General features: G+C 53.6%; 2 protein-coding genes across 2 annotated transcripts; both read right to left on the bottom strand.

Annotated features, from left to right (window-relative positions):
* Positions 1–509: 509 nt before the first annotated feature.
* Positions 510–1829, bottom strand: LOC137366349 (uncharacterized protein FLJ40521-like). The gene has a single exon (XM_068028244.1). The coding sequence runs from the start codon at positions 1827–1829 to the stop codon at positions 510–512; it is 1320 nt and encodes a 439-aa protein (XP_067884345.1).
* Positions 1830–2793: 964 nt separating this feature from the next.
* Positions 2794–15569, bottom strand: LOC137366353 (uncharacterized). The gene is made up of 3 exons (XM_068028247.1): positions 15444–15569; positions 5680–7889; positions 2794–4269 (listed from the first exon to the last, which is right to left on the bottom strand). The coding sequence occupies exons 1-2, from the start codon at positions 15563–15565 to the stop codon at positions 5708–5710; spliced, it is 2304 nt and encodes a 767-aa protein (XP_067884348.1). The 5' UTR covers positions 15566–15569; the 3' UTR covers positions 2794–4269; positions 5680–5707.
* Positions 15570–16004: the final 435 nt, after the last annotated feature.

Below are 16004 nucleotides of genomic sequence, written 5' to 3'. Positions count from 1 at the left end.
CTGAACCCCGAGATCCGGATTGGGAATGAGATCCTGACCCCTGAGACCTGGATTGGGACACAGAGCCTGAACCCCCGAGACTGGAAGGGACAAGGTTCAGGGAGTCAGGTTCTGCATGGACATGATTCTTCACTCTGATTGGTGGGGTCACGGACCTGTAGAGTGCTCTGGAGTCTCGGGGAATTAAAGATTAATCTCTTGGACACTGTGAGAAACCTGGGAAATCTCACAGGCATTAAATATAAATGTTGGTTTTGTTCATTTTCTCTGCATATTTTTGTCCGGTAAGAATATGGATGGTGGGGCAGTGTGATTGGAGCAGGAGGTCATGTGATGAAATGTGAGTTACAGTGATGTAAATGAGATTGTGGTGAGACTGGAACCATTGGTGGGCTGAATATTAAAGGAGTGAGTGGCCAGACACTGCCTCGTCCTGTCTTCCTGTTGCACACTCTGTCCATCCGCCTCGTCCTGTCTTCCTGTTGCACACTCTGTCCATCCGCCTCGTCCTATCTTCCTGTTGCACACTCTGTCCAACCGCCTCGTCCTGTCTTCCTGTTCCACACTCTGTCCACCCGCCTCGTCCTGTCTTCCTGTTCCACACTCTGTCCATCCGCCTCATCCTGTCTTCCTGTTCCACACTCTGTCCACCCGCCTCGTCCTGTCTTCCTGTTCCACACTCTGTCCATCCGCCTCGTCCTGTCTTCCTGTTCCACACTCTGTCCACCCGCCTCGTCCTGTCTTCCTGTTGCACACTCTGTCCACCTGCCTCGTCCTGTCTTCCTGTTGCACACTCTGTCCATCCGCCTCGTCCTGTCTTCCTGTTCCACACTCTGTCCATCCGCCTCGTCCTGTCTTCCTGTTCCACACTCTGTCCATCCGCCTCGTCCTGTCTTCCTGTTCCACACTCTGTCCACCCGCCTCGTCCTGTCTTCCTGTTCCACACTCTGTCCATCCGCCTCGTCCTGTCTTCCTGTTCCACACTCTGTCCACCCGCCTCGTCCTGTCTTCCTGTTCCACACTCTGTCCATCCATCTCGTCCTGTCTTCCTGTTCCACACTCTGTCCACCCGCCTCGTCCTGTCTTCCTGTTCCACACTCTGTCCATCCATCTCGTCCTGTCTTCCTGTTCCACACTCTGTCCACCCGCCTCGTCCTGTCTTCCTGTTCCACACTCTGTCCATCCATCTCGTCCTGTCTTCCTGTTGCACACTCTGTCCATCCGCCTCGTCCTGTCTTCCTGTTGCACACTCTGTCCATCCGCCTCGTCCTATCTTCCTGTTGCACACTCTGTCCAACCGCCTCGTCCTGTCTTCCTGTTCCACACTCTGTCCACCCGCCTCGTCCTGTCTTCCTGTTCCACACTCTGTCCATCCGCCTCATCCTGTCTTCCTGTTCCACACTCTGTCCACCCGCCTCGTCCTGTCTTCCTGTTCCACACTCTGTCCATCCGCCTCGTCCTGTCTTCCTGTTCCACACTCTGTCCACCCGCCTCGTCCTGTCTTCCTGTTGCACACTCTGTCCACCTGCCTCGTCCTGTCTTCCTGTTGCACACTCTGTCCATCCGCCTCGTCCTGTCTTCCTGTTCCACACTCTGTCCATCCGCCTCGTCCTGTCTTCCTGTTCCACACTCTGTCCATCCGCCTCGTCCTGTCTTCCTGTTCCACACTCTGTCCACCCGCCTCGTCCTGTCTTCCTGTTCCACACTCTGTCCACCCGCCTCGTCCTGTCTTCCTGTTCCACACTCTGTCCATCCGCCTCGTCCTGTCTTCCTGTTCCACACTCTGTCCACCCGCCTCGTCCTGTCTTCCTGTTCCACACTCTGTCCATCCATCTCGTCCTGTCTTCCTGTTCCACACTCTGTCCATCTGCCTTCCTTAAGTGTTATTAGGGGGATTAGTTTGTTAAATATGGCCTCTCACTAAGCCCAGGTAATGATAGAGGAGGATGAGGTGTGGGGCTGGGTGGAATGTGTGGGGGAGGGTTGGTGAGGGGGTGGGGGGAGGGTTGGTGAGGGGGGGGTGGGGGTGGGGCTGGTGAGAGGGGGGGGGAGGTGTGTGGGGGGAGGGGGGCCATCTTCTATTCCTGCAGCTTCCTGGGTTATAAAGCTGGGGTGGGTAGCTTGTCGGACAGGTTAACTGCAGAGACCAGCAGTGTCTACTCTGAGTCTGCAGGAAAGTAAACAAAAGCAGAACTCCAGTAAACCACAGAGAGTGTGTGGAGCAGGTCACATCCACAAACTGAACCACAAACCAATATTGCAACAGACCAGTGCTGCTATAATACTGGGGCTGCTCTTCCCTGTAACAATTATGGGGTTGCTATTGATCAGTATGATGATGATCTAGCCCAGCACAATGTGCGTGCTGTGTTTACTAATCTTCTTTGGGAAAGGAAACCTGCCGTCATTTAGAAGAAGGTTTTGCCAATTATCTTCAGTTTCTCCTTATTTACTGTTAAAATGCTTCCTGATTTTGAACAGTTCTATTAAATCTCCCCCAAAATCCTCATCCACTTTGACTCTATCTGTGACTGCAACCCCACCCCCCCCCCACCCCATCCAACACGATTGCCTCTGTACTGCCCTCTGGAGCAGCTGTATTAAACCGTTCCCAATAACTCAACAAAGCAACACAATCATCACCACCTCAGAGATGGTCCTTCAGAGCAGATCCTGAGAATGATGAAGGTCCTTGAAGAGGGACAGGTGGTGTTTCACTAGTCCTGTGCTCCCTCAACAAACCAGCATCAGACTTCAAAAACCAGCATGTACAAAGGCAGCAGAGACTGAAGATTTGATCAGATCAGTTTAATGCAGAAAATGTTTCACAAAAAATCATCAGGTGTGAGAAGATGACATGACAGGATGAAGCAGAGCTCAAAGATATGGGGATGTCACAGGTGGGTCTCAGAGATACGGGGATGTCATAGGTGAGTCTCAGAGATACGGGGATGTCACAGGTGGGTCTCAGAGATACGGGGATGTCACAGGTGAGTCTCAGAGATACGGGGATGTCACAGGTGGGTCTCAGATACGGGGATGTCACAGGTGAGTCTCAGAGATACGGGGATGTCACAGGTGGGTCTCAGATACGGGGATGTCACAGGTGAGTCTCAGAGATACGGGGATGTCACAGGTGAGTCTCAGAGATACGGGGATGTCACAGGTGAGTCTCAGAGATACGGGGATGTCACAGGTGGGTCTCAGATACGGGGATGTCACAGGTGAGTCTCAGAGATACGGGGATGTCACAGGTGGGTCTCAGATACGGGGATGTCACAGGTGAGTCTCAGAGATACGGGGATGTCACAGGTGGGTCTCAGATACGGGGATGTCACAGGTGAGTCTCAGAGATACGGGGATGTCACAGGTGGGTCTCAGATACGGGGATGTCACAGGTGGGTCTCAGAGATACGGGGATGTCACAGGTGGGTCTCAGATACGGGGATGTCACAGGTGAGTCTCAGAGATACGGGGATGTCACAGGTGAGTCTCAGAGATACGGGGATGTCACAGGTGAGTCTCAGAGATACGGGGATGTCACAGGTGAGTCTGAGAGAGAATCCGTGGGATTACAGACAGTTGAAAAATAAATGAGAAGAAGGGATTAAGTAGGGTGGGAGGGGGATTGTAGAGGGAAACAGTGCTGATCTGCAATGGTCACCTACGACACAGGGCTCTCTGGCAGTCTGATCCCACTGAAATCCTGGCTTCCCGAAACACAACAGGGATTTTCTTGATGAAAGTTTTATCTAAACTGCCTTCCTTGTGGCTGTTTCGAAGAATTCCAACCATCATTTCCTGCCTTGTTGAATGGAGACCTCTTCCCCAATCACTAGATAACCCACTCCACTAACCCACTGAGATCGCTCTCCACCGGGCCTCTTAAAACTTTCATCTCCACACCAGACTAGTCACTGCAATCCCCTAAGCAGGTTAGACTCACTGACCGTGCCAGATGGTCAAGACACAGCAGCTGTGTGAGGGGAAGAGGAGGAAGCTGAGAACAGGGCAACCCCACCTACTGCAAGACCCAGGGGCTTCAGGCAGCTCCTCTGTTGGGGGAGACAAGTGGAGGGGCGTTCCATCAAGTTGCAACCTGCTCTCTGCCTCATGAGTATTACAGCTCAACAATAAGGCCCCAAATCACAGGGAGGGCCCAATATTGCAACATAGAAATAAATAACTCAAGTGTAAAAGCACAGTCAGGAGATGCTGCTCCACATTCAAATCCTTCATCTTTGGTTCAAACAACTTCTTCCAAATCTCCTGAAAAACAGTTACATTATTTTAGAATTGATGAGAATAGGAAAAGAGCCACTTTTATTATTCCCTGATCACAAATTGAAGCAGAATCCCAATCCCACCCTCACCCCACGTGCCCAATCCCACCCTCTCCCCACGTGCCCAATCCCACCCACTCCCCACGTGCCCAATCCCACCCTCTCCCCACGTGCCCAATCCCACCCTCTCCCCACGTGCCCAATCCCACCCTCTCCCCACGTGCCCAATCCCACCCTCTCCCCACGTGCCCAATCCCACATTCTCTCCACGTGCCCAATCCCACCCTCACGCCAGTCCCACCCTCTGTCCACGTGCCCAATCCCACCCTCTCTCTGCGTGCCCAATCCCACCATCTCTCCACGTGCCCAATCCCACCCTCACGCCAGTCCCACCCTCTGTCCACGTGCCCAATTCCACCCTCTCCCCACGTGCCCAATCCCACCCTCTCCCCACGTGCCCAATCCCACATTCTCTCCACGTGCCCAATCCCACCCTCACGCCAGTCCCACCCTCTGTCCACGTGCCCAATCCCACCCTCTCTCTGCGTGCCCAATCCCACCGTCTCTCCACGTGCCCAATCCCACCGTCTCTCCACATACCCAATCCCACCCGATCCCCAATCCCACCCTCTGTCCACGTGCCCAATCCCACCCTCTCCCCACATGCCCAATCCCACCCGATCCCCAATCCCACCCTCTGTCCACGTGCCCAATCCCACCCTCTGTCCACGTGCCCAATCCCACCCTCTCCCCACATGCCCAATCCCACCCGATCCCCAATCCCACCCTCTCTCCACGTGCCCAATCCCACCGTCTCTCCACATACCCAATCCCACCCGATCCCCAATCCCACCCTCTGTCCACGTGCCCAATCCCACCCTCTCCCCACGTGCCCAATTCCACCCGATCCCCAATCCCACCCTCTGTCCACGTGCCCAATCCCACCCTCTCTCCACGTGCCCAATCCCACCGTCTCTCCACATACCCAATCCCACCCTCTCCCCAATCCCACCCTCTCTCCACGTGCCCAATCCCACCCTCTCCCCACGTGCCCAATTCCACCCGATCCCCAATCCCATCCACTGTCCACGTGCCGAATCCCACCCTCTCCTCAATCCCACCCTCTCCCCACGTGCCCAATCCCATCCTCTGTCCACGTGCCCAATCCCACCCTCTGTCCATGTGCCCAATCTCACCCTCTCCCCAATCCCACCCTCTCCCCACGTGCCCAATCCCATCCTCTCCCCAATCCCACCCTCTGTCCACGTGCCCAGTCTCACCCTCTCCCCAATCCCACCCCTCTCCCAACGTCCCTCAGCTCCACCTAACTGAAGAAACAAAAGAGAGAACAGACTTGGCTCGATTTCTCAATGGTCAGTTTCTCTTGCCCACTCACCACAGTGACTGGAGTTTTACTCTGTCTCTCAGGCCCATTGATCCTCCTCGCCCTCTGAAATTTCCTGAAAGATGGATTGTGGCTGCTGTTTCAGCGAGCACTCCATTGCCCGTACTTCACATTCAGAAGGAGGAGGCAGCGCGGCCTTCAAACCAGAGTCAATGGCCTCGATCCGCTGCTGTACCCGACTCTCAAACTCCTCCTTGCTGCTCAACACACGTTCCATGATCATCTTGCGGGCATCGTCGCAGCCTCGTTGCAGCAGTTGGCGCTCGGTGTGAAAGTCTGCATCCTCTGGGTCTAGGGTGAGGAGTCGGCCCAGGCTAGTCACTCGGTCCATCAGGTACTTGCTGGAAATTTCCACATAGGTTTTTGAGATCATGTGGATCAGGTAGGAGATGTTGGTTGCCTGAAAAGCTTGGGTGTAAATTAAGTCTCTGATGAGTTTTTGCTGGTTGTAGCCCTCAATTCCACGGATTTCCTCACTGTGAGCAGTGAACTTTTTCAGGGACTTGGTGAGGCAAATGTGGATCAAGTTGGAAACCATCTGAAAGAAGTGGATCATCTTGGTCCACTGCTCTCTCACCCTACCCAATGCGTCCAGGCCCTGTGCCAACATCTTCAGTGTGGTATCAAAGTCAATCTTCACCACCTGGCATTTCCTCATCATGATCAATATGTCATCCAACTCCTTGTTACTCTGCTTCATGTTTTGGAAACTCTTCTCATATTCTGCCCGGGTGCTATCCAGATGCGCTTTGGCGTTCTCGATCTTGAACCTGGCCTGTGCAACCACGGTTTGTACCATGCTCTTGTCCTCAGGATCCTGGACCCCAGCCGCCCTGGAGAGGTTTGGGGCGGTCTGGGGGAGCACTGATGAGCTGTTGGAAGCTATGCACCCTGCACTGAACTTCAGGACTTTCCCATACAGCTCGCCAATCTTCACGGCCACAATCTCCATCTGCTCCTCACTGGGCTCTTCATACCGGCCAATGTCCTCCAGCTTCTCACAGATAGCGATCCCCCTTTTGCACAGAGTCAGGGCTGCTTGCTTCGGGCTACAGTCCTCCTCCAGATTGATCTCGGTTTTAATCCTCTGGAACATGTGCCTGGAGATGTCAGAGTTCACACTGCCAGTCACATGGTCCAGGAGTTTATTCAGATTTAGCTTGGCATCCTCAGATAGCAGGTCCTGAAGCTTCACTGTGGCTATCAGTAGGTCACTGGACTTTGATAGGACATTGTTAGCAGCCACTGGGTCCAGCTCAAATTGCTGTGGTGAAGCGTCAGCTTGGTCCTTTTTCTTCACCTTTTCTGCGATAACATTGCCAACATTGGCCAGGGTCTCCACCACAGTGGTGGAGAGACTCACTGGGTCAGCTGTGACCATTGACATGAAGCCCGTCACAAGGTTGCTGACCAGATTGATTGAGTTCTCCACTGCAAACATGCCCATGACCCCCCACTCACTTGGTGCAGACTCCAACGTGTTCTTATAGGCATTGTGGGCCTCCTCCATTTCTTTGTTCATCCTGGTAAAATATTCGTCCACCTGCCTCTTTGCCTTCTCTGCGGTGGCCTTTCGACATTTGGCCTCCTCCAGGGCTTGATGGACCTTCTTGGACTCATCCTGATACGCACCCTTGGCACTGCTGCAGGCCTCCAGCAGCTCATGGATTAAGTCAGTGAGAGCAGAGAAGTCCTTCTCCACCTCCTGGGCTAGTCCCAGACAATCATCAGCAACAGCCTTGATGCTGCCCAGCTGAAGAGGGAGGATCTTCTCCAGAATCTGCTGGTCACCTTGCATCAAAGTCTTCACTGTATTCTTCAGGTGTGTGGGGACACTCTGGGAGTGAAGCCGAATCTGGTCCATGTTCTTATGGGCCAAATTAAACGTTTTCCAGCCATAGTTACTGACCTGCATCAGGCAGGCCCGAAAGGATTCGGGATATTTGATGTGTTTGTATTGTCTTTCTGGGGTGTGCTTGTTTACGGGGAAGTCACCGGTAGAAGAGATGATGATCAGTTCACCTAGGATCGCAATAGACATGGGGGCTGGCATCAGAAACTCCTCCCAGTTGGCATAGGGTTGCATCATGAGCATGTTGTCCCTCCTCACTTCCTCAACCTTGGTGTGTTTCAAGAAAGCACTGTTAATGCTTGCCAAAAGGTTCTCATCTTTGCTTGCCATAGTGAGCTCTGTTATTCCTCTGGGGAAAGAGAGTGAAATGTTACACAATTATATCACTTGTATTTACATACCACCTGCTCACTGTGCGGAGTTTGCAAGTTCTCCCTGTGACTGCGTGGGTTTCCTCCCACAGCCAAAGACTTGCAGGTTGATAGGTAAATTGGCCATTGTAAATCGCCCCTAGTGTAGGTAGGTGGTAGGAGAATGGTGGGGATGTGGTAGGGAATATGGGATTAATGTAGGATTAGTATAAATGGGTGGTTGTTGGTCGGCACAGACTCGGTGGGCCGAAGGGCCTGTTTCAGTGCTGTATCTCTAAATAAAAAAAAATAAAATAAAAAATTATATCACTTGTATTTACATACCACCTGCTCACATTGAGAGGCACCTCATACAAATACTTTCGACTGTAGGAAATACAAAAACCACTTTGTGCACAGTAAGATCTCACAAGCAGCAACTCCTGGATGGGGGCACACTGGTATCAGATTCCCTCTGACTGCAGCAAGCTCTCAATGAACTGGGAATCTCCCTCATCAGACAGAGCAGTAAACTCATTTCCCACATGAAACTTACAAAGTGTTAAAATCACACAAATAGGATCTGAAAACAGTAAATGCAAGCAACTTAATCAGTCTTATCATTGGAGTTATTTCTTCATTCATGGGATATCAGTGTCGTTGGCAACAGCCTAATTGTCCTTGAGAAGGTGGTGGTGAGCCGACTTCTTGAATGTAACTGAGTGGCTTGCTTGGCATTTCAGAGGGTATTTAAGTATCAATCACATTGCTGTGGGTCTGGAGTCCTTTCTTAGGGCAGATTGTGTAAGGATAGAAGACTTCCTTCCCTATAGTGAACAGATGGGTTTTTACAACAATCAGTAGTTTCATGGTCATCATTTTTTTTATTCATTCATGGGATGTGGGCGTCACTGGCTATGCCAGCATTTATTGCCCAACCCTTATTGCCCTTGAGAAGGTGGTGGTGAGCTGCCTTCTTGAACCGCTGCAGTCCATGTGCGGTAGGTATACCCACAGTGCTGTTAGGAAGGGAGTTCCAGGATTTTGACCCAGCGACAGTGAAGGAACGGTGATATAGTTCCAAGTCAGGATGGTGTGTGACTTGGACGGGAACTTGCAGGTGGTGGTGTTCCCATGCATCAGCTGACCTTGTCCTTCGAGGTGGTAGAGGTCACAGGTTTGAAAGGTGCTGTCGAAGGAGCCTTGGTGCATTGCTGCAATGTATCTTGTAGATGGTACACACTGCTGCCACTGTGTGTCGGTGGTGGAGAGAGTGAATGTTTGTGGATGGTGTGCCAATCAAGCGGGCTGCTTTGTCCTGGATGGTGTCGAGCTTCTTGAGTGTTGTTGGAGCTGCACCCATCCAGGCAAGTGGAGAGTATTCCATCACACTCCTGACTTGTGCCTTGTAGATGGTGGACAGACTTTGGGGAGTCAGGAGGTGAGTTACTTGCTGCAGGATTCCTAGCCTCAGACCAGCTCTTGTAGCCACAGTATTTATATGGCTACTCCAGTTCAGTTTCTGGTCAATGGTAAGCCCCAGGATATTGATCGTGGGGGATTCAGCGATGGTAATGCCATTGAATGTCAAGGAGAGATGGTTAGATTGTCTCTTGTTGGAGATGGTCATTGCCTGGCACTTGTGTGGCACGAATGTTACTTGCCACTTATCAGCCCAAGCCTGGATATTGTCCAGGTCTTGTTGCATTTCTACACGGACTGCTTCAGTATCTGAGGAGTCGCAAATGGTGCTGAACATTGTGCAATCATCAGCAAACATCCCCACTTCTGAGACTAGCTTTTTAATTTCGATTTAACTGAATCCAACCGAATTTAAATTCTCCAGCTGCTCTGATGGGATTTGAACTCATGCCTCTGGATCAATAGTCCAGGCCTCTGGATTACTGGTCCAATAATATAACTGTTTTCTAAGAATAACACTAAGGAACTTATGGAGTATGGTAACATCATGGTGAACTGTCAGTTACAGTGCCAGTATGAGAGTCGGTGCTCCAGTGCCGATTCCAGCCAGCCAGTTACAGCACTGTCCAGCGTCATAGTCATAGAGTTATACAGCACAGTAACAGGCCCTTCGGCCCATCATGTCTGTGCCGGCCATCCAGCAACCAACTATTCTGATCCCATTTTCCAGCACTTGGCCCGTAGCCTTGTATGCTATGGCATTTCAAGTGCTCATCTAAATACTTCTTAAATGTTGTGAGGGTTCCTACCTCTACCACCCCTTCAGGCAGTGTGTTCCAGATTCCAACCACCCTCTGAGTGAAAAAGATATTTCCTCAAATCCCCTCTAAACCTCCTACCCCTACCTTAAATCTATGCGCCTGGTTCTTGACCCCTCCACTAAGAGAAAAAGTTTCTTCCTATCTAATCTATCAATGCCCCTCATAATTTTGTATACCTCAATCAGGTCCCCCCTCAGCCTTTTCTGCTCTAAGGAAAACAACCCCAGTCTATCTAGTCTCTCTTCATAGCTGAAATGCTCCAGCCCAGGCAACATCCTGGTGAATTTCCTCTGCACCCTCTCCAGTGCAATCACATCCTTCCTATAGTCTGGTGCCCAGAACTGTACACAGTACTCCAGCTGTGGCCTAACTAGCGTTTTATACAGCTCCATCATAACCTCCCTGCTCTTATATTCTATGCCTCGGCTAATAAAGGCAAGTATCCCATATGCCTTCCTAACATTCTTATCCCAGTGCCGATTCCAGCCGCTCTGTTACTGCACTGTCCGGTGTCCCAATGCCGATTCCAGCCGCTCTGTTACTGCACTGTCCGGTGTCCCAGTGCCGATTCCAGCCGCTCTGTTACTGCACTGCCCGGTGTCCCAGTGCCGATTCCAGCCGCTCTGTTACTGCACTGTCCGGTGTATCCAGTGCCGATTCCAGCCGCTCTGTTACTGCACTGTCCGGTGTCCCAGTGCCGATTCCAGCCGCTCTGTTACTGCACTGTCCGGTGTCCCAGTGCCGATTCCAGCCGCTCTGTTACTGCACTGTCCGGTGTCCCAGTGCCGATTCCAGCCGCTCTGTTACTGCACTGTCCGGTGTCCCAGTGCCGATTCCAGCCGCTCTGTTACTGCACTGTCCGGTGTCCCAGTGCCGATTCCAGCCGCTCTGTTACTGCACTGTCCGGTGTCCCAGTGCCGATTCCAGCCGCTCTGTTACTGCACTGCCCGGTGTATCCAGTGCCGATTCCAGCCGCTCTGTTACTGCACTGCCCGGTGTATCCAGTGCCGATTCCAGCCGCTCTGTTACTGCACTGCCCGGTGTATCCAGTGCCAATTCCAGCCGCTCTGTTACTGCACTGCCCGGTGTATCCAGTGCCGAAACCAGCCGCTCTGTTACTGCACTGCCCGGTGTCCCAGTGCCGATTCCAGCCGCTCTGTTACTGCACTGTCCGGTGTATCCAGTGCCGATTCCAGCCGCTCTGTTACTGCACTGTCCGGTGTCCCAGTGCCGATTCCAGCCGCTCTGTTACAGCACTGTCCGGTGTCCCAGTGCCGATTCCAGCCGCTCTGTTACTGCACTGTCCGGTGTATCCAGTGCCGATTCCAGCCGCTCTGTTACAGCACTGTCCGGTGTCCCAGTGCCGATTCCAGCCGCTCTGTTACAGCACTGTCCGGTGTCCCAGTGCCGATTCCAGCCGCTCTGTTACAGCGCTGTCCGGTGTCCCAGTGCCGATTCCAGCCGCTCTGTTACAGCACTGTCCGGTGTCCCAGTGCATTTTCCAGCCGCTCTGTTACTGCACTGTCCGGTGTATCCAGTGCCGATTCCAGCCGCTCTGTTACAGCACTGTCCGGTGTATCCAGTGCCGATTCCAGCCGCTCTGTTACTGCACTGTCCGGTGTATCCAGTGCCGATTCCAGCCGCTCTGTTACAGCACTGTCCGGTGTATCCAGTGCCAATTCCAGCCGCTCTGTTTCAGCACTGTCCGGTGTATCCAGTGCCGATTCCAGCCGCTCTGTTACAGCACTGTCCGGTGTATCCAGTGCCGATTCCAGCCGCTCTGTTACAGCACTGTCCGGTGTATCCAGTGCCGATTCCAGCCGCTCTGTTACAGCACTGTCCGGTGTATCCAGTGCCCATTCCAGCCGCTCTGTTACTGCACTGTCCGGTGTATCCAGTGCCAATTCCAGCCGCTCTGTTACTGCACTGTCCGGTGTATCCAGTGCCGATTCCATCCGCTCTGTCACAGCACTGTCCGGTGTATCCAGTGCCAATTCCATCCGCTCTGTCACAGCACTGTCCGGTGTCCCAGTGCCGATTCCAGCCGCTCTGTTACAGCACTGTCCGGTGTATCCAGTGCCGATTCCAGCCGCTCTGTTACAGCACTGTCCGGTGTATCCAGTGCCAATTCCATCCGCTCTGTTACAGCACTGTCCGGTGTATCCAGTGCCGATTCCAGCCGCTCTGTTACAGCACTGTCCGGTGTATCCAGTGCCGATTCCAGCCGCTCTGTTACTGCACTGTCCGGTGTATCCAGTGCCAATTCCAGCCGCTCTGTTACTGCACTGTCCGGTGTATCCAGTGCCGATTCCAGCCGCTCTGTTACTGCACTGTCCGGTGTATCCAGTGCCGATTCCATCTGCTCTGTTTCAGCACTGTCCGGTGTATCCAGTGCCAATTCCATCCGCTCTGTTACAGCACTGTCCGGTGTCCCAGTGCCAATTCCAGCCGCTCTGTTACAGCACTGTCCGGTGTATCCAGTGCCGATTCCAGCCGCTCTGTTACAGCACTGTCCGGTGTATCCAGTGCCAATTCCAGCCGCTCTGTTACAGCACTGTCCGGTGTATCCAGTGCCGATTCCATTCGCTCTGTTACAGCACTGTCCGGTGTATCCAGTGCCGATTCCAGCCGCTCTGTTACAGCACTGTCCGGTGTATCCAGTGCCGATTCCAGCCGCTCTGTTACTGCACTGTCCGGTGTATCCAGTGCCGATTCCAGCCGCTCTGTTACAGCACTGTCCGGTGTATCCAGTGCCGATTCCAGCCGCTCTGTTACAGCACTGTCCGGTGTATCCAGTGCCGATTCCAGCCGCTCTGTTACTGCACTGTCCGGTGTATCCAGTGCCGATTCCAGCCGCTCTGTTACTGCACTGTCCGGTGTATCCAGTGCCGATTCCATCCGCTCTGTTACTGCACTGTCCGGTGTATCCAGTGCCGATTCCATCCGCTCTGTTACTGCACTGTCCGGTGTATCCAGTGCCGATTCCAGCCGCTCTGTTACTGCACTGTCCGGTGTATCCAGTGCCGATTCCAGCCGCTCTGTTACAGCACTGTCCGGTGTATCCAGTGCCGATTCCAGCCGCTCTGTTACAGCACTGTCCGGTGTATCCAGTGCCGATTCCATTCGCTCTGTTACAGCACTGTCCGGTGTATCCAGTGCCGATTCCAGCCGCTCTGTTACAGCACTGTCCGGTGTATCCAGTGCCGATTCCAGCCGCTCTGTTACTGCACTGTCCGGTGTATCCAGTGCCGATTCCAGCCGCTCTGTTACAGCACTGTCCGGTGTATCCAGTGCCGATTCCAGCCGCTCTGTTACAGCACTGTCCGGTGTATCCAGTGCCGATTCCAGCCGCTCTGTTACTGCACTGTCCGGTGTATCCAGTGCCGATTCCAGCCGCTCTGTTACAGCACTGTCCGGTGTATCCAGTGCCGATTCCAGCCGCTCTGTTACTGCACTGTCCGGTGTATCCAGTGCCGATTCCAGCCGCTCTGTTACTGCACTGTCCGGTGTATCCAGTGCCGATTCCATCCGCTCTGTTACTGCACTGTCCGGTGTATCCAGTGCCGATTCCATCCACTCTGTTACTGCACTGTCCGGTGTATCCAGTGCCGATTCCAGCCGCTCTGTTACTGCACTGTCCGGTGTATCCAGTGCCGATTCCAGCCGCTCTGTTACTGCACTGTCCGGTGTATCCAGTGCCGATTCCAGCCGCTCTGTTACTGCACTGTCCGGTGTATCCAGTGCCGATTCCAGCCGCTCTGTTACTGCACTGTCCGGTGTATCCAGTGCCGATTCCAGCCGCTCTGTTACTGCACTGTCCGGTGTATCCAGTGCCGATTCCAGCCGCTCTGTTACAGCACTGTCCGGTGTATCCAGTGCCGATTCCAGCCGCTCTGTTACTGCACTGTCCGGTGTATCCAGTGCCGATTCCAGCCGCTCTGTTACTGCACTGTCCGGTGTATCCAGTGCCGATTCCATCCGCTCTGTTACTGCACTGTCCGGTGTATCCAGTGCCGATTCCATCCGCTCTGTTACTGCACTGTCCGGTGTATCCAGTGCCGATTCCAGCCGCTCTGTTACTGCACTGTCCGGTGTATCCAGTGCCGATTCCAGCCGCTCTGTTACTGCACTGTCCGGTGTATCCAGTGCCGATTCCAGCCGCTCTGTTACTGCACTGTCCGGTGTATCCAGTGCCGATTCCAGCCGCTCTGTTACTGCACTGTCCGGTGTATCCAGTGCCGATTCCAGCCGCTCTGTTACTGCACTGTCCGGTGTATCCAGTGCCGATTCCAGCCGCTCTGTTACTGCACTGTCCGGTGTATCCAGTGCCGATTCCAGCCGCTCTGTTACTGCACTGTCCGGTGTATCCAGTGCCGATTCCAGCCGCTCTGTTACTGCACTGTCCGGTGTATCCAGTGCCGATTCCAGCCGCTCTGTTACTGCACTGTCCGGTGTATCCAGTGCCGATTCCAGCCGCTCTGTTACTGCACTGTCCGGTGTATCCAGTGCCGATTCCAGCCGCTCTGTTACTGCACTGTCCGGTGTATCCAGTGCCGATTCCAGCCGCTCTGTTACTGCACTGTCCGGTGTATCCAGTGCCGATTCCAGCCGCTCTGTTACTGCACTGTCCGGTGTATCCAGTGCCGATTCCAGCCGCTCTGTTACTGCACTGTCCGGTGTATCCAGTGCCGATTCCAGCCGCTCTGTTACTGCACTGTCCGGTGTATCCAGTGCCGATTCCAGCCGCTCTGTTACTGCACTGTCCGGTGTATCCAGTGCCGATTCCAGCCGCTCTGTTACTGCACTGTCCGGTGTATCCAGTGCCGATTCCAGCCGCTCTGTTACTGCACTGTCCGGTGTATCCAGTGCCGATTCCAGCCGCTCTGTTACTGCACTGTCCGGTGTATCCAGTGCCGATTCCAGCCGCTCTGTTACTGCACTGTCCGGTGTATCCAGTGCCGATTCCAGCCGCTCTGTTACTGCACTGTCCGGTGTATCCAGTGCCGATTCCAGCCGCTCTGTTACTGCACTGTCCGGTGTATCCAGTGCCGATTCCAGCCGCTCTGTTACTGCACTGTCCGGTGTATCCAGTGCCGATTCCAGCCGCTCTGTTACTGCACTGTCCGGTGTATCCAGTGCCGATTCCAGCCGCTCTGTTACTGCACTGTCCGGTGTTACAATATTGCGCTTTGTTACACTCGCTACAACTGGTTTTGTTACAATGTTGTTCTGGGTCCTGATGGACAGAAGCGGCTCCGCTCCATCACGTCCTTCCCTCCCCGGTGCCCGCTCCACGCTCCCCTCTCTTACCCTGCTGAGCCCGTTCTCCTGTTGCCGGCTTCGGGCCTCGGGCCGCTCCCAGGATCCGCGATTGGTTTTTCGCAAACAAGTGGCAGGACACGCCCCGCTCCGCAGCAGAAACCCACCGACATCCAATGGTAGCTCTCCCTGTCTCCACTGACACTGTTAGCGCCGATTTAATTGGACCATTGCTTCCGGGTTAATCGACGGAACCAATCGAGTGTTAGCAGATGTCTATGGTGATTGGTCGGACTCTTGAAGAGCGGGTGGGGGCTAAACTGGGATTTAAATTCAGTCTGGAATGAGTACTGAAAACCAGGTGAGAGGATCCAGGGGAGGGGATCCAGGGGAGAGGATCCAGGGGAGAGGATTTAGGGGAGAGGATCCAAAGGAGAGGATTTAGGGGAGAGGATCCAGGTGAGAGGATCCAGGGGAGGGATCCAGGGGAGAGGATTTAGGGGAGAGGATCCAAAGGAGAGGATTTAGGGGAGAGGATCCAGGTGAGAGGATCCAGGGGAGGGGATCCAGGGGAGGGATCCAGGGGAGAGGATTTAGGGGAGAGGATCCAAA

This window comes from Heterodontus francisci, unplaced genomic scaffold, assembly GCF_036365525.1.
Source record: "Heterodontus francisci isolate sHetFra1 unplaced genomic scaffold, sHetFra1.hap1 HAP1_SCAFFOLD_377, whole genome shotgun sequence".
In the NCBI taxonomy this organism is placed as follows: Eukaryota; Metazoa; Chordata; class Chondrichthyes; order Heterodontiformes; family Heterodontidae; genus Heterodontus; species Heterodontus francisci.
This window is presented reverse-complemented; position numbering and strand designations above follow the sequence as displayed.

What these genes read in the sequence shown, in the direction of transcription:
- LOC137366349 (XM_068028244.1), bottom strand. Translation starts at nt 1,829, where the DNA reads ATGGACAGAGTGTGGAACAGGAAGACAGGACGAGGCGGGTGGACAGAG.
- LOC137366353 (XM_068028247.1), bottom strand. Translation starts at nt 15,565, where the DNA reads ATGTCGGTGGGTTTCTGCTGCGGAGCGGGGCGTGTCCTGCCACTTGTT. An exon ending in AGGAGAACGGGCTCAGCAGG is followed by an intron (nt 7,890 to 15,443) that starts GTAAGAGAGGGG and finishes CTCTTTCCCCAG; the next exon opens with AGGAATAACAGAGCTCACTA.